General features: G+C 51.5%; 10 protein-coding genes across 10 annotated transcripts; 4 read left to right on the top strand and 6 right to left on the bottom strand.

Moving 5' to 3' along the window:
* Nucleotides 1-57: 57 nt before the first annotated feature.
* On the top strand, nt 58-2,457 carry N7481_005366 (multicopper oxidase-domain-containing protein; the record flags this gene model as incomplete). Its single annotated transcript, XM_057264585.1, has 7 exons — nt 58-487; nt 556-660; nt 718-1,049; nt 1,099-1,256; nt 1,316-1,519; nt 1,571-1,982; nt 2,101-2,457. The coding sequence occupies 7 exons, from the start codon at nt 58-60 to the stop codon at nt 2,455-2,457; spliced, it is 1,998 nt and encodes a 665-aa protein (XP_057122305.1).
* Nucleotides 2,458-2,846: 389 nt separating this feature from the next.
* Nucleotides 2,847-4,842, bottom strand: N7481_005365 (Auxin Efflux Carrier superfamily; the record flags this gene model as incomplete). Its single annotated transcript, XM_057264584.1, has 4 exons — nt 2,847-2,913; nt 2,978-4,233; nt 4,342-4,508; nt 4,611-4,842. The coding sequence occupies 4 exons, from the start codon at nt 4,840-4,842 to the stop codon at nt 2,847-2,849; spliced, it is 1,722 nt and encodes a 573-aa protein (XP_057122304.1).
* An 808-nt stretch (nt 4,843-5,650) lies between these two features.
* N7481_005364 (phosphatidylserine decarboxylase 1) lies at nt 5,651-7,299 on the bottom strand (the record flags this gene model as incomplete). The annotated part of the gene is made up of 2 exons (XM_057264583.1): nt 5,651-7,177; nt 7,243-7,299. The coding sequence occupies 2 exons, from the start codon at nt 7,297-7,299 to the stop codon at nt 5,651-5,653; spliced, it is 1,584 nt and encodes a 527-aa protein (XP_057122303.1).
* A 609-nt stretch (nt 7,300-7,908) lies between these two features.
* On the top strand, nt 7,909-8,535 carry N7481_005363 (uncharacterized protein; the record flags this gene model as incomplete). Its single annotated transcript, XM_057264582.1, has 1 exon — nt 7,909-8,535. One exon carries the CDS (start codon nt 7,909-7,911, stop codon nt 8,533-8,535), a length of 627 nt encoding a protein of 208 aa, XP_057122302.1.
* Nucleotides 8,536-8,581: 46 nt separating this feature from the next.
* On the top strand, nt 8,582-10,153 carry N7481_005362 (uncharacterized protein; the record flags this gene model as incomplete). The annotated part of the gene is made up of 1 exon (XM_057264581.1): nt 8,582-10,153. One exon carries the CDS (start codon nt 8,582-8,584, stop codon nt 10,151-10,153), a length of 1,572 nt encoding a protein of 523 aa, XP_057122301.1.
* Nucleotides 10,154-10,412: 259 nt separating this feature from the next.
* N7481_005361 (uncharacterized protein) lies at nt 10,413-11,821 on the bottom strand (the record flags this gene model as incomplete). Its single annotated transcript, XM_057264580.1, has 2 exons — nt 10,413-11,261; nt 11,333-11,821. 2 exons carry the CDS (start codon nt 11,819-11,821, stop codon nt 10,413-10,415), a joined length of 1,338 nt encoding a protein of 445 aa, XP_057122300.1.
* A 563-nt stretch (nt 11,822-12,384) lies between these two features.
* On the bottom strand, nt 12,385-13,742 carry N7481_005360 (uncharacterized protein; the record flags this gene model as incomplete). Its single annotated transcript, XM_057264579.1, has 4 exons — nt 12,385-12,463; nt 12,527-13,093; nt 13,170-13,507; nt 13,581-13,742. Coding segments are annotated over 4 exons (1,146 nt in total), but the record flags the coding sequence as incomplete, so codon positions are not given.
* A 613-nt stretch (nt 13,743-14,355) lies between these two features.
* N7481_005359 (polysaccharide lyase family 1 protein) lies at nt 14,356-15,538 on the top strand (the record flags this gene model as incomplete). The annotated part of the gene is made up of 2 exons (XM_057264578.1): nt 14,356-14,910; nt 14,963-15,538. The coding sequence occupies 2 exons, from the start codon at nt 14,356-14,358 to the stop codon at nt 15,536-15,538; spliced, it is 1,131 nt and encodes a 376-aa protein (XP_057122298.1).
* Nucleotides 15,539-16,152: 614 nt separating this feature from the next.
* N7481_005358 (40S ribosomal protein uS8) lies at nt 16,153-16,873 on the bottom strand (the record flags this gene model as incomplete). Its single annotated transcript, XM_057264577.1, has 2 exons — nt 16,153-16,412; nt 16,741-16,873. The coding sequence occupies 2 exons, from the start codon at nt 16,871-16,873 to the stop codon at nt 16,153-16,155; spliced, it is 393 nt and encodes a 130-aa protein (XP_057122297.1).
* A 1,722-nt stretch (nt 16,874-18,595) lies between these two features.
* N7481_005357 (karyopherin beta) lies at nt 18,596-21,576 on the bottom strand (the record flags this gene model as incomplete). The annotated part of the gene is made up of 5 exons (XM_057264576.1): nt 18,596-19,123; nt 19,185-19,734; nt 19,790-21,222; nt 21,353-21,411; nt 21,537-21,576. 5 exons carry the CDS (start codon nt 21,574-21,576, stop codon nt 18,596-18,598), a joined length of 2,610 nt encoding a protein of 869 aa, XP_057122296.1.
* Between the last annotated feature and the right edge of the window lie 1,264 nt (nt 21,577-22,840).

Here is a 22,840-nt window from a genome sequence, read left to right as displayed (position 1 = left end):
AATCTTAAATCATCCGACGTCCGACGTCTGAAATTGAGGGTCTCCCTCTTCAGAATCATGGAAAGACAAAACAGTCGGCGTCGAAGACCGCCCCGCACCCAAGACTCCCAGCAATCACCCCAAAAGGCCACTTCGTCGGAACCGAGCTCTCGCCCGTTGCTTAACTGGGTTCTGATCACTCTCTTCGTGTTGCTTTTGGCATATTCGCTTCGCCCGGATATCTACCTGCAATCATGGATCGGTCCACTGCTAGGTCATGGTCATGGCCATGGTCATGGTCATGGCCATGGCCATAGTCATGACGAGGAAGCGTCGATTCGGCCGTACATCGAATTGCATCCCGAGGATCATGTGTTTCGTGTTCCCGTTACACACCATTTGGATTGGCGCGTTACAACGGACGAACGCAGGCCTGATGGCGTCCTGAAGAGAGTCTTTCTCATCAACGGTGAGGCTTCCACCGACGGCGATGTTCCGCTCTCTAGCGGTCGCCTGATGAAGGGAAGGTTCCGCTAATAATTATCCCTTCGTTTCATCCCATAGATTTGTTTCCAGGTCCCACCGTCGAGGCTCGTTCAGGTGATACATTGATCATCACCGTTACCAACGCCTTGTCAGAGCACCCGGTCGCTCTTCATTGGCATGGTCTTCATGTAGCGAGTGAGTTGGCTGTATCGCCTAGAGATTGACCTCGTTTCGGCAGCTGACAGGCCATAGATTCCGTGGATGGAGCAGCGGCGGTATCCCAATGCCCCATATCTCCTGGTGCCCAGTATGTCTATAACATCAGCATCCCAGAAGACCAGAGCGGAACGTTTTGGTATCATGCGCACTCCGGGTTATCGAGACAGGATGGTTTGTTTGGCGGGTTGGTCGTTCATGCACCCGCGTCCAAGTCGACAGTCCGGGGGCTGATGGGTCGAGGTGGAAGCGATGCTGATCGATTTGGGTATGAGAAGGAGCATCTGTTGCTCATTGGAGACTGGTATCACCCGCCCGCAGAAGATGTTCTAGCTTGGTACCAGGATCCAGGAAATTTCGGGAACGAGGTTTGTCCAGTCGAACAAAAATCGCATATATCCACTGACCATTCATCAGCCGGTCCCAGACTCGTTGCTCATTAACGGAGTCGGCTATTTTGACTGTGGTATGGCTGTACCTGCACGTCCTGTAGACTGTGTCGAGGATCAGACAAAGCCATCGTTTCTTCACCTCGACTTTAGCGCGTCCTCCCGAGTACGCGTCGTCAATACAGGGTATGCACATTGTAAGATCGCAATTGATTGAGGAGTGGCCACTAAAATTATCGTTATAGGGCCCTGGGAGGTTTCACTCTCGTATTCGACCAAGAGAGCCTCGAGCTGCTTCAGGTGGACAGTGTTGATGTGGAGCGACCACAACAGGAGGATGTCAACTCGGCCGGGATTTTGTATCCTGGACAGCGCATGGATTTTGTCCTACGTCCACCCCCCAGAGCAGAGGCAAGGCCATCATCCATGATGGTGAAATTGGATCAAGGGTAAATCTCACTCAGCCTGCTCGTATTCATACTCGTTTTAACTTCGGCTAGATGCTTCAAGTACATGAACCACGCATTAACCCCCGATCAAACCTTCGCCATTCACTACTCAAACACATCCAAAACACTCGATGACGCGACTTCAATACCCATCATCCGCAATGAATTGGACCTGGAGAAAATCCCATCATCCGCTTCTGTCCTCGCAAAACTCCCCGAAGAAGCTGACGAGACACATGTCGTGTACACCAAGATCCAGAAGATGGCCCGACTCCGCAACATGCCCTATGGCTTTTTCAATATGACGATTTGGAAGCCCCAGAGCGAGCCTCAAGTCCCACTCATCGCCCTCCCCCGCGAGAGCTGGGATTCGAACCAGTTTTCAATTACCACGGGGCCTGGCCCAACATGGGTAGACCTTGTGGTCAACAACCTAGATGAAGGCCCCCATCCATTTCACATGGTAAGCACACCGACATTTCTCATTTCTGCCAAACCAGCACCCTGCAATATTGCATCATTATTATTGTTTTTATGCTCGGTTATCCCTTACATCCTCGCTCATGCCATATCACTCGCAGCACGGCCACCACTTTTACGTCCTAGCAACGCACGAATCCACCTTTGGATGGGGCTCATATAATCCCTTTGAAGACGTCATTCCTACTGGTTTCGACCCAGACACCGATCCTGTCCAGCCCTACGACTTGTCTCGTGCCGCACTTCGCGATACAGTCCAGATTCCCAGCCGCGGGTACGCGGTTCTTCGATTCAAGGCTGATAATCCGGGTGTCTGGCTCTTCCATTGCCATATTCTTTGGCACTTTGCTACAGGTATGGCGATGCTTATTGATGTCCAAGGGGACCCGGCCGGACTGGTCGCACATGATACATCTGTGCTTCCAGCGGGAGCACAGGTTTGTCCTGGGTCAGCTTAGGCAAAAAGAAAATAGAAAGTATATAGTACTCTTGCAAGATTTTGATGATTCAACTTGTGTTCATTTTGATCTTATTGTAGGTATAATGTAATGTCACCAAGCCTTTTTAGGCCGACCCATCAAGAGAGAGAGAGAAAGAAAGAGAAAGAAAGTCCTAACGATAATCACAAGGGGAGGAAAACGTGTAGGAGAGGCTGTGAAAGAGGGAGACAATCGTAATCATATGATGGAATGCAAGCTCAAACGCCAGGTCCCAAAAGATACAGGGACTCAGCGCCATCAGAAATTATGAACATAGTAATCAGAAAAGCGACCGTGTCAATGCATCCGATACAAACCAAGACCAGCCCCGCTCGAGATAGAATACACTGTGTTGCGCCAGAGGCCGTCTAAGCGGCAGCCCATTCAAGAACCTCCAGGGCGCAGACGACCAGCACAAGGGTTGAGGGAAGGATCCTATGATAAATAATTAGTACAAACCTTTTACAGAAGTGAAATGGGCGAGGAAGAAGGGACGTACCAGACAACATAGCTCTGGAAAAGAAGTTTAGACATGGCACCGATGTAGACATTGTTGATTTGGCAGATCTGGGCCAATTGCAGTGCCGACGGGGCTCCAGTAATGAGGAAGCAAACAACGATGAAAATTGGGTCGTCGAGAATGCTGATCGGCACAAACTTTGCCATGAGAGCGATGATCGGTGCCATGATCAGAGTCGGTAGCAGCATTCGTGAAATCAGCGCCGCAATAATGAGCTTGCGTTCATCGGCGGGATGTTCCATATCGTCAAGGGCTTCTTCAGAGAGTGTGTTTCTGGCTAGGTTGGCCCCAAGAACCACCAAAATGAGCGGGACGGCTACCTGGGAGTTCTGTTGAATGGCGCTGGTGACGGAGTTGCTAATGAAAGTGCCTTTGTCGAAGAATAGGTGTTGTAAAGATGGGACCGAGGCGACAACGATAGCGACGAGCATTGCCCAGAGAGGCGGGTTCATGAAACTCCATACGCCACGGAAGAAACGGCCCAAGCCGTGGGATGTAGCTGATAGGCCCTTCTGTGTCTTTGGTGGAAGACGATCATAAAGTGCGTTGGTCTTCGCCGCCCATGATTCGCGAAAACCGTGCCAGCGGCGTCGGAAAGATGCCTTCCAGCGGCCTACAAGTGTTTCCTCTGATGCTTGCAATTCCCGCGCAGTGGATTCCACGTCGGGGAATGACAGCATGTCTTCTCCCGTACTTTGGCGCGGTAGGAATGGTCCACGGGGTGGCGGACCGATCGTTCTTGGCGAGAGATCGGAATCGAGGCCGCTGTGTATTGATGCGGCCCTGGAATGAACCGATGAGACCTTCGAGTATGAGTAGGCGCGTGTCGAGATCGGAGTCTGATCGCCTGATTGGAAATTGCCATCATCGTGAATTGGACCATTGGAAGCTCGATGTAAACTATCCGAGCTGCGCGTGCGAAGGAGTGGCTCATCCGGTTCTGTTTGTTCGGGATTGTCGGTATATCGTGCTTGGCCTTGTTCAATGATGGATGAACCGTTCGAGCTCTGGTCAGAATCCTCGAGGTATTGGTCTTTTGGCGCTAGCAGAACACGGTATCCCCAACTCCAACGTACCAGTTGACCTAGCTGCTGGAAGATGAGTAAGTACAAGATACCTCGCGCTGCGACTTCATCGTCGTTATCGTGTGGTATCCTATCCCAGTGCAAGCCTCGAAGGGTCTGCGATAGGGAAACGACCAGGGAGATCGGCAGCGAATTGGAGTTGCCAAAGACCTATTGGAATGCGGGATCAGCGCTGCAACATGTAGAGCTTATCAAATGGCGCGACAACTATCGTCGATTGGAACCAATCAGCGTGACCCGGAGCCCTGAGGTACATACCGCCATCGCCGTAACGAAGTTCGACTTGCGCTTCTTGAAGTGAAAGCATCTGGTGACAGCCCAGGCGCAAGAGTATGAGACTAAGGTCTGAACAATGAAGATCACCGGGATGATCGCCAGGTCTGTGAGTTTCTCCGCGGTCAATTGGGAGCCCAACTTGACAAAAACTGGTTCCGAAAAAGATTGTCAGTAACTCGGTTATAAATGCGACCGGAATTGAGGGGGGCTGTCGCTTGGTTCCACGGCGGAGAGAATTCGGGAGATCATACTCAGACAGGGGGTGAAGAGCATTACGTTCAGGTTTGCGACAAACTTTTGGGCGTCGGCGTCGAAGAGGCCCTGTTGGGCGACAATGTAGCCGGGCAAGCAGACACAGACGACCTCCAGCACGGCCTCGAAGACGAGGAGCAATAAGTAGCCGAATGGAGGGTGCTTGGGCTGGGGGGTTGCCGCTGGCCATGAAGGCGTTGCTGGCGACCAGCGGATCTTGAGCGAATGCATTGTATTGAAAGGAACGGGGAGCGGTAAAAATTGCCATGAAGGCGATAAGAGAAGTTGAGGAGTTCCCAAGAGTTGTCCTGTCCTTGTCCTTGTCCACGGGGACCAAAAGGATGAAGGGGGGGAGGGAGAGAAGGGGAGGAAAGAAAAGCAAAGCAAAGCAAAGCAAGGTGGAAGCTTGGCTGTGGCTATGGGAGAGTTGGCATTCGGTCAGATCATGACTTCAACGATGGCCACGACCAAGTTTATTGGGGTTGTTGACCTGCCTCAACCAGGGTTGCCCTGATTGCCCCCGGTTTGTTTTTGTTTGTCAGGTCCAGGACCATTACGCCATGTGTAACCATGGGCCTGCATTTCGAGAGCTAGGTCCTCAGCAGGATACTCGTCAACTGGTCTACATATGTGCAGATCAGTATTCTTCTTATCCTGTATGACAGGTACAATAAGTACTCCGTACAGCAAGTACAAAGACAGTTCAGCTCGACGCGTCTCGACCCGTGGATCCGTCAATGACGCCATGGGCGATCGACCAATCAAAATGGAGCCTGCCAGCACGGGGTCACCCAATCCGGATGGAGCTGCTAATTAGGGAGTACCCGAGGGTGATACTCCGTACGTACTGTACATCAAGTAGTAAGCATGAAGAATCTTAGATTAGATCAATCATATTGAGATCAAGTAGGGTACCAATGGCACCCATATACTCTATAAGGAAGGTCTGATCTCCGCTCAACATGCTCTAATCAAACATCGCAGAATGGTATATTACAACAAATCCTCCTACTATGTCCATGGTCACACAAGGAGCCATCTAGGCTTCTCCCACAAAGCCCAATTTTTCACCGATCTTGATACGCTGCCCCTTTTCAATGCTCCACGTCCATCCGTCAGACGGTTGCTCCTCAGGCCAGCCCGCATCAACAGATTGCCGAGTCCCCAGGGGTGCCTCAAACACCATCACAATCGAACTTCCCAGCTGGAATCCACCCATCTCCTCACCCCGCTGCAGAGGGTGTCCATTCAGCGTACGGCTGGCATGACGGTATGTTGCCTCCACGAATCCAGGATCCTGCTCGCCTCGTTTCGCAGCCAAGGCTGCCGCCAAGTCCGCCGCCGTGTCCGTTAACAGACTGTTGGTGCGCAACTCTCGGTCAAAGTTGATTTTGATCGAGCCCACATTCGTGGCACCCACCGGTGTGTAACTAAAGAACCCCCATCGCCAGCGACCCAGGAGCGCCACCCGCTCGTTGAGAGTGAATAGACCTGGTAGATGGCGTTGCAGGTAGGGAGAAACCGAGTACAATTCGCCGGCAAAGTGACGACGGCTCTCCACCACCCACGCCGTAGGGGAGTGGAACCGGTGGTAGTCTCCGGGTGCAAGGTAGATCACCACGTAGAATAAAGCATGCTTATTGGCCGTTCGAGGTGCATACCAGGGCATCCCGTCGCCGCGAGCCAGCTCTTCCTGCACTTGCACTTCCGAGGTTGTTTTGGAGGTGGTTGATGCATCCATCGAGCCTCGTCGCTTGGTCGAGGTCTCGCCCGATAGGAGATCAGGGAGGGTGTAGGAGATGCCATTCAGGTGAGCAAACTCCTCATCAGACTTGAGCTTCTCGGCGTCTTTTTGAGTGGCTTCCGCGGTAGAATCAGCGAGGCGGTTGCTGTGGTCAGCGTGTGCCGGCGTAGCCGATCCCAATAGGGCATCCAAACTATAGGTCATGCCCTTCACCTGCTCCACCTCACCACGCTCAATCATACCAAACTGCAGAATACGACCATCGGAAGGTGCGAGCAGGGCTCTTGGGTCAGGGTCGAGAGGTCGCATGCCGGGCTTCAATTTGCGATAAAAGAACGCTGCAAGGTTGGGGTATGTGTGTAGGTCGGGTTCGGCGACCTCGCTCAGGTTGACGCCAAAAACCCAAGAGTATAGTTTAAATCCAGGAACGCGGAAGTAATAGGGAAGTTCGATCTCGTTGAAACGGCCCCAGAGGCGCGACATGGCCTTCAGGGGTAAGGTCGACATGAACTGCACCTGCCAGGAACCGGTTGGTACGATACGTGGGCGACGTGGTGGTCGGCCTCCATTCTCCCATTCCTCGCCAGCGGCATCCTGAGCCGCACGATCACGCTCTGCTCGTTGGGATTTGTAGAATGACAAAACCCCTAAGAGGCCGATTCCGAGACCGACAGGGATCGGGTACCATTCGACCTTGGTGTTGCGCAGGGCAAAGCGTAGTCGGGACCCAAATCCTCCATTTTTGCTGCTGCCGCTGCTGCTGCTCTCTTTCTGATTATCTTTGTTGTACTGTCTCCATGACTTGGAAGAAAATGGCGCATGCTGGCCTGGTGGCGGGCAGTGGCCCTAAACGAAAGGACTTCCATCGTCGCTGCGCCCCCGGTCACCGGGGTGGCGTGATGGAAACGAAGAAGGGGGGAGTTGTGGAGAAGGCGCTGGGCCATCGTGTTTAATCCATGGGGTTCTCGGATCGACACAGAATCGATCTGACCTCGGCGAGGTTTGGCCCCGAATGAACGTGACCAGAAGTTTTGAAACCAGGGGTAGTCACCGCCCGGCAGAATAGCACTAGCACCCGCAGTGGGCACGTGGAGTAACTTTGTACTTCAGTACATATGTACAGTACGGAGTACACTGTACTCAATACTTTACTTCTCTCTGCTCCTCTCCAATTGGTGATGCTTCGTGATTGCGACACGTCTACAACTGCATTTTTATCTGTTGGGCGTCCCTTTTAATTTGTTCCAGAGTTTGTTGGCTAATACTACCAGTCATCGCTCTGTTAACCCTACGCGGGTTACTCCAACGTTGCCCACTATCGCGCTATCAGCCCCGGTTCTTGGCTTTCTGCCAGATCTTCCCAAAGCAAACACCTCCACAAAGGTGCACCCACCATTGTCGCTTCACCAGCAGGGCTTCCTTTGTATATCGTACTCATCGTTGGATTAAATCGCTTCAACCGCCGCCGTCACATCTTCTTCGCTCCTCTCACTGCCACTACGACATGATCATCTAGCTATCCACGTCATCACAAAGCTACAGCTGCTATCAACATGACAACTGATCCAGTCACAAAAGGAGCTTCCCCGATGGCGTCCGACAAGATCACCCTACATGTTATCTCCCCTTCAATCCCCGCCCCAGGGCGATTTACGCTTCACGATCAACCACTCTCGGACACCGTTGCACAAATCAAGGCTCGCATTACACAGTCTCTCCCAAGTCGGCCGGCCCCGACACAACAGAGATTGATCTACCGGGGCAAGCCTTTGACTGATGATCGAGCGAGCTTAGCATCTGTCCTGGGGCCTATCGATGTGAGTATCCAGGTTCTTATCATTTACCACTTACCATGCTATGTTGATCTAACAGCGCCGACTCTAGGGATCCCCATGCTCAATTCACCTTGTCCTGCCTCCAGCTCCAACTCCCACCATAACCTCCTCAACGCCAAGCGCAGCAAATGTACCATCGCACTTGAACCAATACGTGTCATCGACCGGCGTGGCCCCTCAACCGGCAACCTCGACACAGGGAATTCGATACCGGGGGCAGGCGCCTCTTTCCTCGAACGTCATTGGACACGGCTCTCAAGACAGATCGAATCATATTCGGAGCGAGCTAGATGCGATGTTAGAAAGATGGCGAGCCACAGCTCCCTCAAGCTTGGACCAGACTAGTACACTCAGAGAAGAACTCCGGCGTCGGGGTGTTTTGACAGAGGAGATGGACCGAATGCTCCAGGCCAGCTCTTCCCATCAAATTTCACCAGAAATTGATTCGCGGTCGAATTTTGCTCGGTATGACTCCACCTCTTGGAGTCACAATACTACGTCTGCTCAGAATATCAATGACAATCCTGCAAACGCCAGGTTCCCTGCAATGCCTGCATGGAATCCGTCCCCTTCTCTCATAACGACCAACAGCGGTGACCCTGCTGCACACCCACAGGATTCGTCAAGGGCGACCGCATCAGAGCATCATAATTGGGCGATGCCGACATCAAGTTTCAAGCAAACCAACACAAACACTTCGCCAGGCACAGCTTCGAATATTCCATCAGCAAACGGAGCTCAATCGGTCCCTATTGACACCAGTACATTCGCGCAATCAGATCCTTCTTCGGCCCCATACCTTGAGCAAATACAAGGCTGGCAATCTCTTTCTCAGCAAGTGATGGAAATGGAAAATCTGGTCAACCAACACATCATACCGTCTGTAGACATGATGTTCCGAATTCGAACACAACTTCAAAACATGCTGGCAGAAAGACAGAGCCAAAACATTGAAAGGATATATTCCACCCCGCCCAACCATCGCCTTTTCCCTCCGACGGCGGGCGCTGTTGAGGTGATGATGAATCGTGTCACCTGTCTCTACGAGCGTGTCGATCAGATTACCCTGATCCAGCAGGCCCAGCGAATCAGAGTGGGGATGAACAATCCTTCCTACTCGCAGACCGAGACCTCTCGGATTTACCTAGCAACACACCCAGATGGCCGACAAAGCCTGATTCTACCCCCGGACACCACAATTAGGGCCTCGCCCCAAGGTTCTTCTCTCCAGTCTCATGCAACCCCTGCTCCCGATGCTCAGGTGAACCCCAATGCTGCGAACGCCGCCGCCGTTCATCAGGCCGTTCGACAAGCTCTGATCAACCAGCAGCAACGACGAGACGACAATGGCGCGGGTCTTGGACGTTATATACGTCGCGTCTGGATGTTCATTCGCATGTACTTTTTCTGCTACATGATCAGCGATGCGGGTACTTGGACGCGTATCTTCCTCGTCACATGCGCCGTGCTAGTGGCTGTTCTGTCAGATACAGACATTCCGCAGCAGCTCCACGGGGCCATTGTCGCCCCGGTCCAGCGTCATCTCGAAGGTCTCGCTCACATGGGTGGGCCCGCTGATCAATCTAGGCAAAGGCCAAACCAAGGCGGAGAGAACCGTGATAACCCTGCGCCCCAGGGTATGCTTGGCGAAATTTTGCACTTCCTTCGACGCGCGGAGAGATCCATTGTGCTTCTTCTTGCTAGCCTGGTTCCGGGTATCGGTGAGCGGCAAGTTGAGGCACGCAATGCAGCCGAAGCCGAACGAGTTCGTCAAGAACAAGAACAAGAACAAGAACAAGAACGGGAGCGCGAGCGTGAGCGTGAGCGTGAACGTGAGCAGGAACAGGAACAGGCTCAGGAGCTTGGGGGTGAAAATGAGAATGAGCATGAAAGAGAGCAAGCCGGGTCTGATGCCGCCGCTGCCCCTGCTGCTACAACGCAGCTGGAGCAGACTTTTGCCTAAGTTGAGAGATCCTCGCCCCGATACTCATGCGCGCCAGGCACATTCTACGATACCCTATTCAGCATTTGCGTCAATTCTTTCCCATAACCAGCGTGTCTTGTGTCTTCGCGCGTGTCTTACTATCTATCCTACGGGATCTTTTATTTAGCTGTTGAAACACAATAATATAAAAGAAATTCTTCATCATTTCCGCTATGTCAAACATGTATGTCTTAGAAGTATGAACTTTTAGATGCATCTTGCACCATGCGGTAACCCTTCAAACCGTTTTCTTTATTCTCCGATCCACCTTCATCCGCAGCACAGCCGCCAGAACCGTCGCAGCCGTTGCCATTGATCCTGCATAGAAAATTGCCGGTCGATACGCTCCAATTCCACCCTCCTGGCCACCGGAGGCATTGAGAATGTAACCAGCGATAGGGGCACCCATAAGGTAGCCACCCAGCCATCCACTGACGATCATTCCCACCGCAACAGATACCCGCGCGGACCCAAAGACATTACCCACGACTGTCGGCATAGTTGAGAAGAAACCACCATTGGCGGATCCATTAATAATCACGAATGCAACCAGAGGCCCAATCGAATTAGACACCGGCCAAAGGACGAAAATACTGAACGCGCTCAGAAGCAGCGACAAGAACAGCGTGTTCAGCGATCCGAGCTTATCACACGCAAATCCACAGGAGAGACGACCGATGGCTGAGCTAAAGTTGAATGCAGCGACAAGACCAGCTCCTGCGCTCGATGGCAACCCAAGTGAGCTGGTATACAAGGGCAAGAAAAATGCCGGCACGAAGAGCGGGAATGTTCCAATGACGCCAACGGCGAATAGGACCGCAAAACGGACGTCTTTGAACAAGCTCCATTCAACCATCTTGGTGGGCATGATTGCTGCACGCTCCTTGATCAGCCAGGCGGCCGGTAGACCCGTAGCCATGATGAGGAAACCCAGGATTCGGAAGGTCCAGGCGATTCCCACACTTTGAAGCAATGCATCCAAGATGAAACTGATGACGGTGCCACCGAGTCCGCCGCCAGCGTAGACTATACCATTGGCGATGCCTCGTTTAGCTTTGAAATATTGTGCAGGTGTAACGGAGACGACCTAGGCGGATAGTAAGTATAATAGCACAAAAGAAGTGAAATGGTCGAAACTCTGCGAAAGGGCAGACTCACCATAAAGCATAAGCTCGTTCCCAGACCACCCACAAACCCCCACGTCATAAACAATCCCGCAATACTATCCGTAGTAAACCCACTCAGAATACTGCCCAGTCCAAGCAGAAAGATTCCCAGACAAGCCGTGATGCGTGCGCCAATCAGTCGAATCAGTCTCGCGTTAGGAACAGCCAGCAACGAGATACAGGCTGGACAGAGCGAGCCCACAAAGGCCAAGGTCGAGGATGAATAACCTTTCTTCTCTACCAATTCGGCTTGCATGACACCCCACGTATAAGATACACCGACAAACCACCAGGTGACTACCGCGCAAGCAGAGATCAAAACCCATCCATATCCGCCATCGGGAACTTGTGAATCCGCGATGAGAGACTGCTGCATGACCTCATCGGCCTCTGCCTCCGGTTCGGTGTGAGATATCTGATTCCGTTGTCTTTCACCGGTGCTGTGGTGGAGATTCGGCAGTTCGACTGCCGTCGTCGGCATGGTCTGTGTGATCGTCGACATTCCGTGAGGCTCTGCTAATATGATGTTCCTTTTCACGTAAATGGAATGGACGTTGAAAGGATACTGCGAATCCGCAAGGATGGCAAAGAGTTTAAATTATCCTCCAAATCTTATTTGGACTGCATTTTTAATTCTCGTTGCTTTGGGCGCGCCCCACATGTTATCTCACCGTGGGTAGCCGACTTTTGCTCCATCCAAAGCTGCAACTGGTGGAGTCGTGGCGATGTGGATACTTGAGGTGACTCACTGACAGATGCGGAAAGTGGCCGACTTCGGGGAACTGGTAGTAGTACTCCGTTCCATAACTAGTACTAGTACTATTAGGAACTAAGTCTTAATCAGAACAGGATAGATGCATTATTGCGTATGGAATAAAGAATCCTATTCTTGAATCTAAATACTCGGCGAATTTCGCTGAATGGCCAAAACAAAAAAAAAATATAAGTGAAGGACGATAGATCTATCGTTGCATCGATGATGATGCACCATGCATCATCCTGTCTACTCTAGTAATGATCAGAATATCATAAGATTCACTTTCCTCATAACTTTGTCGTGCCAATGGGCGGGTCCGCAGGTGCCATGGAGTTCGTATCAAATCCCTCCTCCCCGTTGAAGTGCCTATCAATCGGAGTAGATCAGTATCAAAATAAGGATATCCGAAGAATCCAAGGGAATTCTCACCATCCTCTTTCCGCGCCTCCACTTAGGAAACTGCAGTCTCCATTCAACGCACAGTCCCATCCACCTCCAACACCCTTTCCATTCTCCCACTCCGGCACACCCTTCGAACGATACAACTTCGTCCCCTCGGCCAACACCCCTCCCCCAACCCTTGCATTCCCACCGGTAGACGTGCCTCGTCGGCGGAATGTACTCATCCCAGCCGTGAACACAAAGAAGTCCTCGACAGAACTATCCTCCGGCATATTTCCCGTCAAAGCCCGACCCATGGCAATAAGCGAAGCTGCATGCGCACAAATCAAAATGGCCTTGCTGGTTCTTTGGTCAGGAGATTGACTTGCTTCCACGGCCGTGATCTCGGCATCCACGTCGGCGATTATTCCCTCCAGAGCTGCGGCGACACGGTTGTGTAATTGGGCGATTGTTTCGCCTCTTGTCGATGGGTGGATCAGAGGCGAGTACTTGTTCTCTGCAGTCTCGTGTAGCATTGTTGGGAAATGGGTGCGCATGACACTTGGCTCAGGGTGTGGTGGGTGATCGAAAAACGTTGTTGGGCCGAACCATTCTCTAAAAACAGTGTGAGTTCATGTCGGGTGAGGGTGAGGGTGAGGGCGAGGTTGAGGAGTTCATTGTCCACCCATACCCTAGTCCATTTTCAAGCCGGACGTCCATATCTGCGCTTGGTTCAATTTGACCACGCGATGGCATTGCGGATTTTCCGTCCTGAGATTTTATTTCCTTGTGCTTCTGCTTCAGCTCCTCAACGGAGGGCTGGATAGTCTGCAGGCATCGGTAAAACGGACTTGAATAAATCCTGAACGGCTTAGGGTGAAAGTCTGGGGCAAGGATGTGTGCTGCCAGCTCTTCCGATTGTCGAACACCATGCGAGGTCAATGCTGGATCGGCGGGGTTTCCTGTCGGCGTTGGAAACTGTGCTTTGTAGATGCCGGTGCGGTGATCAATCGTCCAGTTGAGACGATGCTGGAAATTGACAGTCAGGCACAATTCGGATATAAACCACCAGACATGCTCTATCTTCTTAGTTTAAACTCACCCCGTGGCGAGTCAGGTATATTGTGTCTAGCGGCATTGTGGTTGAACAATCAATACTAGTAATGTCCAAGTCCAAGTCGGTTGGGCTTTGCGGGGAAAAGGGAAATGGAGGGCAGAATGAGACTCGGGGGGGTGGGCGGTGAGATTGGGCCTCGGTCCGGAACTAAACAACACTCCCAGGGCTGCTGCCATGAAATATCATGATGAATTCCAATTTTAATAACCTTAGAATAATCAATATACTTGGTAGGGTCTCACAGGATCTATGAACTTATAATTATTGCTATTTCTTGGCCAGTCTCTAAGCTTGGAAATACCTAAAGAAGCGTTGCGGTCCACTGGCGTTTTCTAGATATATACCTAGGTACTCCATGCCAGTGAAACTAAGTAGCAATTAGTATCCAGGGGTTCCAAGGTCCCCAGGTAAAAACTTGAAGGGTATTGGCTTTATTTAAACCGTTTATCTCTAGCCTTTCCTCCAAATATACTCAAAATTTGTCAAATACCCGCTGCCGAAGAGCCTAGTCTCAGCCAAGTGTCCTGGCCGTTTCAGGGTATACTAGAACCGTTTCGGGTGCTCCGCTAGCCAAATTCGCAGGACCGAAGAACTGTCCGGCTTTACGTGAATAATCAAAACAAAACAGAATCTAATCCATTTTCAATATGGTTAGTGGTACTGAGGGTCTGTTCAAATTTATTTAAGCCTCTTCTAAACCCTGCAGACCTCTGCCAGCGACTACAGCTTGGAGACTCCCATTTTTTCATATTCCTCAAAAATGAAGATCACATCATCTCTTATTTCCGCAGGTCTGCTAGGAGTAGTACACTTAGCTGCTGCTGTTTCAGTCTCGGGCTCAGCTGAAGGTTTCGCTGCTGGAGTTACAGGCGGCGGCGATGCCGATGCACAGATACCTAGTGATATTGATGAGCTGAAGGAGTGGCTGACCGACGATACCGCCCGGGTTATTGTTCTTGACAAAGAATATGACTTTACTGAGTCAGAGGGCACAACGTCTGGGACCGTTTGTGCTTCTTGGGGAACCGGTGATGGCTGTCAAAAGATTATCCAAGATGACTGCGGAGATTCCCCTTCTTCCCAAGCAACCTGGTACACTGCCGGAACTACAGGCATAGATGTCGGTTCGAACAAAACTATCCTCGGCGACGGAGACAAAGGCATCATCAAAGGAAAAGGCTTGAGATTCAGGGACGGAGTTTCGAACATCATCGTGCAAAATATTCAGATTTCAGACTTGAACCCGGAGTATGTATGGGGCGGCGATGCCATCTACTTTGATGGATCCGATCTAATCTGGATTGACCATGTGACTGTAAGTACTATCTAGACAGGAGATGCATTGCGAATGCTAATAGAAACTCCAGACGGCCCGTACTGGTCGCCAACACTACACTTTCGGGTTCGATACCAACACTCGCGTCACTCTCTCAAACAACTTCGTGAACGGAGAGACCACCTACTCAACCGGATGCGACGGATACACCTACTGGACCTTTGAGATGGTCGGTGATGCGGATGAGATTACTTTGCAAAACAACTACATCTACATGACCGCCGGCCGCAGCCCAGCTTTGAGCGGAGGAACCCTCCTGCACGCAGTGAACAATGTCTGGGATAAGAATAACGGACATGCTCTCGAGGGCGGAGACTCCTCTGCTAGGGGAATATTCGAGGGAAATGTTTGGCAGGATATTACGACCGTTGTTGGTGACTATGCCGGCCGGCTTTTCGTTACTCCTGACTCATCTTCTGCTAGCGAGTGCCAGTCTGCTCTGGGTCGTGTGTGCGAGGTGAATACGGTTCCAGATCAGGCTATTGTATCTTCCTATACAGATACTTCCTTCTTCTCGGACCTTTCGGGGCTTACTATTGCTCCCGCAACATCTGCCACCGAGGCGCTATCTAGTGTCCCGGATAATGCAGGAATGGGCAAGCTTTGAATTTTGTCCTGGGCTTCTGGACGATTTAGTGGTCTGAGAAGTTTGGTTAGAGCTCAGTACCAAGGTGTATTGCACCGGACTACCTTCTTAATCACTCATAGTCCCTTCGATAGCGTTAGCGTTAGAGGGACCCCATCACCAAGCAATATAAACCTATGCCAGTGATACTTTACGCAGGCCTTGTGGAAGTCAATCATCTAGATAATGACTAGGCGACTGATGATCAGCAAGGCCACAAGCTAACCTGTCTTACGTTTCGGCTTCCTACCCTCACCATATCCGAATGGGGTCACGCTCCAATGAAGAGAGAGTAAGCGATAATGTTTAGACTGCGTATGTCTCTACTAGGTGCACCAATGGAAGGGGAGGTTCACATAATGAAATGCGGCTGCGCAGCAGCGACCCCAACTCCTGGTGTCTCCTACTTGTTTTACTAAGTAATACGTTGACTAGAATCGGTAGCATTGGACTGAAGCCATGTACTCTGTAACTATCATCAAGTGGTATATGTCCGCTACATTAGATTACATTCCCAGGGCCCAGCCCAAGCATGAAGAAACCAGTCAAAACAACAACTTTTTATTGAGGTTGGAATTTTTTTCAACAACTTCCATCTAGTAGAAGAAGCCGAGGAGCTTGCCAGCAACGTGCTTGCGGCGAGCCTCCTCGTGATCCATGATACCGGCGGAGGTGGTCAGGACGACGAAGCCGAACTGACGAGAGGGCAGAAGCTGGACAGCCCACTTCTCGACGTCACGGAGCTGGACGGGGTAGCGGGGGTTGATGACACCGCACTTGTTGAGGCGGCCGTTCAGCTGGATGACGATCTTGCCGGAGCGGTGGTCGTCAACCTCCTCGAACTCGCCGATGTAGCCTGAAAGAGGAAAAAAAAGTCAGCGATGTTGCGAAGATTTAAAAGTCGCCAAACACAGCATTGCCAAGAGCGCTTTCGGAAACATGTAAGATCTCCGCTGAAAATAATCTATCGGACACTTAAAAGGCAGACGTCGTAGGTTGATTGAGACCGGCCGCCTAGTTATCAGCCCGACGTCCTCGGGGAGGACATGTTGAAGACAAAAATGGGGTAAGGGGGAAAGATAAAGAGAGAGAGAAAAAAAGATAAAACATGGCAACGGCAACGGCAATGGCAATGCAGTCTTTGTTTTGTCGACTTGGGAGAGGTTGTGGTGGTAGGAACGTACCGTGCTTCTGCATGACAGTGAGGAACTTGACGATGACCTTGGAGGAAGGACGGATCAGGACTTGGCGCTTGCCAGCCTTCTCGGCGTTGTTCATGGCGTTGAGCGCATCGTTGAGGACGGAAGTCTTGACCATTTTGGCGGTTGTGAATTCGAGATTCTCAAATCAAGGAGATAAGATTATGAGGTATCTTTGCGTATGCCGGGTTGTTAAGTCAGCCACCAGTAGTCTGCGAGCGCAAAGAGTGCCCCTTTGCAGGAGTTCTTCAGCCCGTGCCGGGATGGGAGAGGCGTATCATCGTGACCTGCTGCGACCGACTCGAATCGAATCAAACCGAATCAAAAAGCAGTGAAGATTTTGTCGTCTTCGGAGGGGATTCACAGCAAAGTCATGATGATTGCAACTCCCAGACTAGCTGTGAGGCTGGTAGGGGGTAAGGGCGTACATACCTCGAGGATGAATTGGTCGGGGCGTGTCGAGGATGAAAATCTGGCGGAGCTCAATCAACTTTGGTTTTGCCAGGGCCCGCTCGTCGCTGACTGTGCGGGCTTACCTAATGTGATATAGGGCTACGCGGGTATGCCCTTATCTAGTATCACCACGTGATAGAACAGTACAGCCACAGCCATGAGGCAGTCACAGCCACATTTCCCATATTCCGTACTACCCATGGCATCAACCTCAGCCACACAGTAGGTATATTCACTCTTGCGTCTATAAATCCAAAAGTGAACTTCAAGATCATCGCACGGCCTCAACGATCAAGTAGAAGAAGCCAGTTTGGGTGAGTGGCTACACTGCTAGAATCTTGAAATCCAATGCCCTCTGGTGCACAAAAATATCCGATCTTGAGGTCTGTTGAACAATTTAGGGATTGGAAAAAAATGACAGCATTGAAGCTGAAGTGATTCGAACACTTAACCTTTGAAGGATATTGTTATATTGTGACTCAGTATATTGTGCACTTTTGGTGACTGAATCTCAGATGTTGACCATATTTCAATTACATTTACGAATACATCATATCCACTAGAATTGCATCAGTCAATTTTTCCGGTGAACATGAGACAAGGGATAGGGATCCGGGTTCATTGAACAGTGGTCATCTATACATCGGAGTGTCCAGTGCAAGTCTGGGCTGAGGGAAGAGGGAGGAGTATACGATAGAGAGGAGAGGGAGGAACAGCTTTTCATGACGACGATTCTTTTCTGGAAATTGGGAGACATGATTCAGGGGTTACATGATCGGGTGCGTACATGAGTCAATGGGGGAGGATACATGAGGTCTTTGGGCTACATGGCTTGCAATGCTATAGGGATGCGAAGGGGTCTTGTCTAATTAAAAGGCAGGGTAGGAAAGGTGAGGATGGGTAAAAATGGGTTGTATCACAAAACGGAAAGGAGAAAGGAGAAGGAGTTAGAAAAGAGAAACAGCCATAGGGGGGAAGAAATGGATGGGATTTCAGTCGAGGATGTCATCGGGGGGGATTGGCAACCAGAAAGAAAAAAAATGTGCTAGGAAAGGGGGGGGCTAGCGGAGGTCAAGAGCCGGGACTGGGCGAGGAGATAATACGGATAGACCTCCTGGGGGAATTGGGATTGGAAGGGCGTAGCAGTCATTGAAATCCACTGGCAACGTAGGAGAACGTAAAGCAACGTAGAAAATCGACACTCGCGAATGGAAATACCAATCCGATACGAGGGGTAAGACAGCCCGGGACTTTTGGGTTTAAAAGCCATGGGTGCCCTGGGCTGCTGTCCCAAGCCGACACTTTGCTGATCCTAGCTTAGGATCAAGAGTGATGTTGAGGGGCAGCAAGTCATCATCATTAGGATGAAACCTCTCTAGTGCCAGGCTTAAGACATGCCAGCGCCAAGGTTGATTTGGCGCTTGACCTGCTCGCGAGTCCAGCGGGCGGTCTCAATGGTCCGAGGGCTGTACTGGCGGGTGGTACGGGTCTCACGGACGAGAGCGGTGACCCAGTCGTTGCGGAAGTAATGAGCCAGCTCGCCGTTGGGGAAAGAATCGGCAAGATCGCCGAGAACGCCCATGGAGGAACGCATCAGGCCCTCGCTGCGGTTACCCTCCTGCGAAATGATGTGAAGGAGCTGGAAGATGGACTCGATGAATGGTTGGAGCTGAGTGATCGAAGGTGTGCCCTTGTAAGAAAGCAGGATACCACCCCAGGCATCCATGATACCCTCGCGGAGGGAGACAATGTAGTCGACCATGTCGTATGGAAGGTCAGAGCTGGTGGTAACCGAAGAGGCTTGCTGGAGGACACCGCCGACAACAGTGAGGTAAGTGTCGAACTGGGTTCCAATAGCCTGGGCAATGTCACCGAAAGTCTCTAGGATTGCAGGCTTGAGCTGGTTGGTAGCAGTCTGTAATTGATTGTATTAGTGAATGTTCTGTTGGTTCGAGTCTACAGGATATACAACTTACCCGCAAAATGCCCAGAAGCAGGTTCATGAAGTGGTCGCAGTAAGGCTGAACCTTGTCGTTCATGGCACGGGCAATATCGCTGACGAGACCGATGGCCATGGCGCATAGAGCGGGTTCCTCCTGGTTGCCCAAGGCATTGTACAGGAAGGGGCTAAACTGCTCCATGTACTTAACGAAGTCCTCCTCCATAGCGCTGGCAATAGCACCAACGGTGGCGAAGATAACATCAGGGACACTGGATTTGGCTCCAACGGTCTGGAGAACCTGGAGCAGGACAGTCATAATGCGGTCGGCCTGGGGCTTGATGTCGGTTTCGAAGCGCTGGACGATGGCCAGGATGACACTGATCAAGCTGGTCTGCATCTCCTCAAGAAGCATGCGGTCCTCGGCGCTGACGACCTGTTGCTGCATAGGGATGGTCTGTTCAAGGCGCTGGAGGATGACGTCTGAGAGAGTAGCAACCATAGCGAGGCTGTCGTTGGCGGAGTTAAGGACGAAGGAGTTGAGAACCTCGTATCCAGCAGTACGGAGCTGGTTGTCAGCATCCTGTCTGTGGGGGAGTTAGCTACGTTGAGAAGGTGGAGATACAATCTGGAGATACATACCGCTCAGTCACTGTTAGGAGAGACTTGACACTTTCCTCGAAGTGCTTAGACAGGGGGTTGGTCTGGGAGCCGGCATCACCAGCGAATCGGTCGGCAACGTTCATAAGAGCCCAGCAGCAGGAGCTGGCAATCTTGGGGCTGCTGGCAAGGCCATTGAAAAGGCAGGAGATAAGGGGCTGCAGGTGGACCTCGGGATCGAGAACCTCAGGGCAGCAGTCACAGACGCGGCCCAGGGCGTAGGCAGTGGAATCACGAACCGAGACGGAGTTGTCCTCCATCATACCAAGGAGGACAGGCAGAGCCTGCTTGATGAGGGGCTCCAAAACGCGGGGCTCGGGGCCCTCCATGATACCACCGAAAGCAGCAACGGCAGCATCGCGATAGTGCCAGTCCTCATTGCGGATGTTCTCCTCAACGAAGGCAACAACGGGCTGGATAACATCGCCCTGCACGCATTGAGCGTAGAGCTGCAGCGCTTGGTAGGCAGCGCGCGAAACATTATATTCCTCATCAGTGGCATCCTCATCCTGGCGGCACATAGCTTGCAGCAGAACGGGGAGGACCTCGCGAGTAGCCACACGGGCAAAGCCAAAGAAAGGACGGGCCTCGACGCCTTCTTGGGCCGCCTCGGCATTGTCGTCCTCGATGGCAATCTCTTCTTCGCAAACGGTGCACCAGAATTCGATGGCGAGCTTGGAGACTTCCTCCTCCTCGCTCTTCATGCCCATGATGCTCAGGCCGAACAGAGCCTTCTCCATGTAGAAGCGCATCTTCTCATAGTATGCGCCCATGATACGGTTCAGACAGCCGAATGCACCAGCCTGCACACGGACCTCATCGGCCTGAGTGGCCTCGCAGACAACCTGCATAATGTAGTTGCGCTCACCCTCGTTATCCATGTTGGACCGCACAAAGTCAACGGCATCGCTAAGAGCGTTGATGGCAGCAAAGCGGACCTCCATGTTGGGCTCCTCACGGCGGGCACCTTGGACGACAGCCGTCAGGATGGCATTTGAGTGTTCGATCAAACTCTCACGAAGTTCGGTATCTTGGGAGTCGCAAATATAACCAATAGTTGTCAGGGAGGATTGCTTCAGGGAGTCGCTACCGCTCGCCACGTTCTGGACGAGAATGTTCATCAGGTCGGGCCACTCCTTGCGGGGCAGCTCGATGGCCGCAATGGAAACGATCAAAGTGGCAGCGGCATTTCCGGACTGGGTGTTGGTAGAGTGGAGGGTCTTCAGGGCGAGCTCCTTGACCTGAGTCTTGGTCTCGGGGTTGATTTGTTGAATCCATCGCTGTTGCACCTCACGCAGCTTAGCCTGGTCTCGGAAGGTGAAGGCGTTCTTCAAGGCGATACCGGCGGCAACACGAATATGGGCAGGGCTCTCATCGTTGGCTAGTTCTTGACCCAGAGTGATAAGATAGGCGGCCTAAAAAAAAGAGACGATGCGCGTTAGCGGGTCGTTGAGGAAGGTCGAGGTGAGGTCGCAGGTGTCTCGCGATCACACCTAAAAGGCAAGGAAAAGGGAAATGCAAGAAAGATGGAAGGGTATCACATACGAAGTCAACCTCGGCCGCGTGGGCGAGCTGCTGCTCAGCATTGGTACGCTCCGCCGCATCTGCGGGAGAAAGAGAAAACACGGTCAGCGAGGGGTTCCCGCACACAGTTGACTTCGAGGGCACAAGACGAGGGCATCATGTGTCCGTCAAAGAAAAGGGAAGAGTGGTATCACGGAATCCATACCTGGCGCGAGGGTACTCTGCAGCACCTGACGAGCATCCATGATGTCTGTAAAAAAGGAAACACCGAGAGAAGGGTCGCGATGTGGGGGTAAAAGGGAGGAGAGAGAAAAAAGGAAAAAGAAAAAGAAAGGTGGAGAAGAAGGTGATCAGAACCCTCTAAGCCTGGGGAAGTATAAGGGATCGATCCAGGCACGAAATCAGCAACCACGGGGTACAGCAGATGTGGTAACAGTTCAGAATCTCTGGAGTTGTAGGTGGGTGGGAAAGGACGGGGTGTTTTTGTGGATATGACGAGGCATGCACCAAAAGTCGGGAGGCGTCGAGAGGATAAGGTTCCTTTGGGGCGCAACGGTGGCCAGGTCGAAGGAAATCGGCGGGGAGGGGCCGTGAGAATGAAAGATATGGTCTCTTGTTAAAGAGGGAGTAATGAAGCCAGAGGCAAGATCGAAGACAGAATTCGACGACAGAAGGCGGCCGGGGGGGATGTGAGGTCAGTGAGAGGCGGGCGCTGATTGGCTGGCGAGTGATGAGGTAAGCCAGCAGCCACAGCGCAAATCTAAACGAAGGTTGACCTTGGAACTTGGGAATATAAAATACTTGGATTTCACCGTATATCCTACTAGAAGCAGAGGGTGTGTGCAGATATTAGTTGGCAATAATAGAGAAGTGTTGTTCCTGTCTTGTGTTGCTGGTACACCTCCAGTCTGCTTGTTTTGGTTTTCCTCCTTGAAGCGCACCCACCAGCCAGTGGCCCCAGCGACCGATCCTTTTAGCCCTGTCCACACAAACACCACCTATTTTACTATACTCTCCTAGTGAGGCCCACATCGTTCCTGGTGCCTGAGTTGGGCTGCATGGAAGATCCTAGAATAGTCCCGCATAGCTCACAACAAAAGCAAGGGGCAATCTGGAATGGCCTCAGCGTAACTACTACGATCCGTTATGACGGAATATCCTATTCATGCTACTACCACTACAGTACCTAGTAGTAATAGTAGTATCAGCCAAACACCATCTCGACAGCTGTCATCAACCGATTGGGTCTGGTGTTGATTTCAATTTCTAATAGGCTCTATCTTCGTCTTTTACAAAGAAAAAGTGGATCTGCGTTCTTTGACTTCAAAGGCAAAAGCAATATGAACATGACAAAGGCCCACCACCCCAGGACTGTTCAGGGGTTGAATCCTTTGACTAGGCAGAACCTGAAATAGAACCGTAGTACCTATTGGTCCTTTTGTCAAAGGACCAGGCTGGGCAAATAACAGAACAACGAAGAGGCAAACCTTGAGAATTATTAAGAAAGAA

The sequence above is a fragment of the Penicillium waksmanii genome (genome assembly GCF_028829765.1).
Source record: "Penicillium waksmanii strain IBT 27052 chromosome Unknown utg000005l:1.0-5232799.0:1.0-5237142.0, whole genome shotgun sequence".
Classification (NCBI taxonomy): domain Eukaryota; kingdom Fungi; phylum Ascomycota; class Eurotiomycetes; order Eurotiales; family Aspergillaceae; genus Penicillium; species Penicillium waksmanii.
The sequence above is the reverse complement of the archived record's forward strand: the minus strand, read 5'-3'. Positions and strand labels throughout refer to the sequence as shown.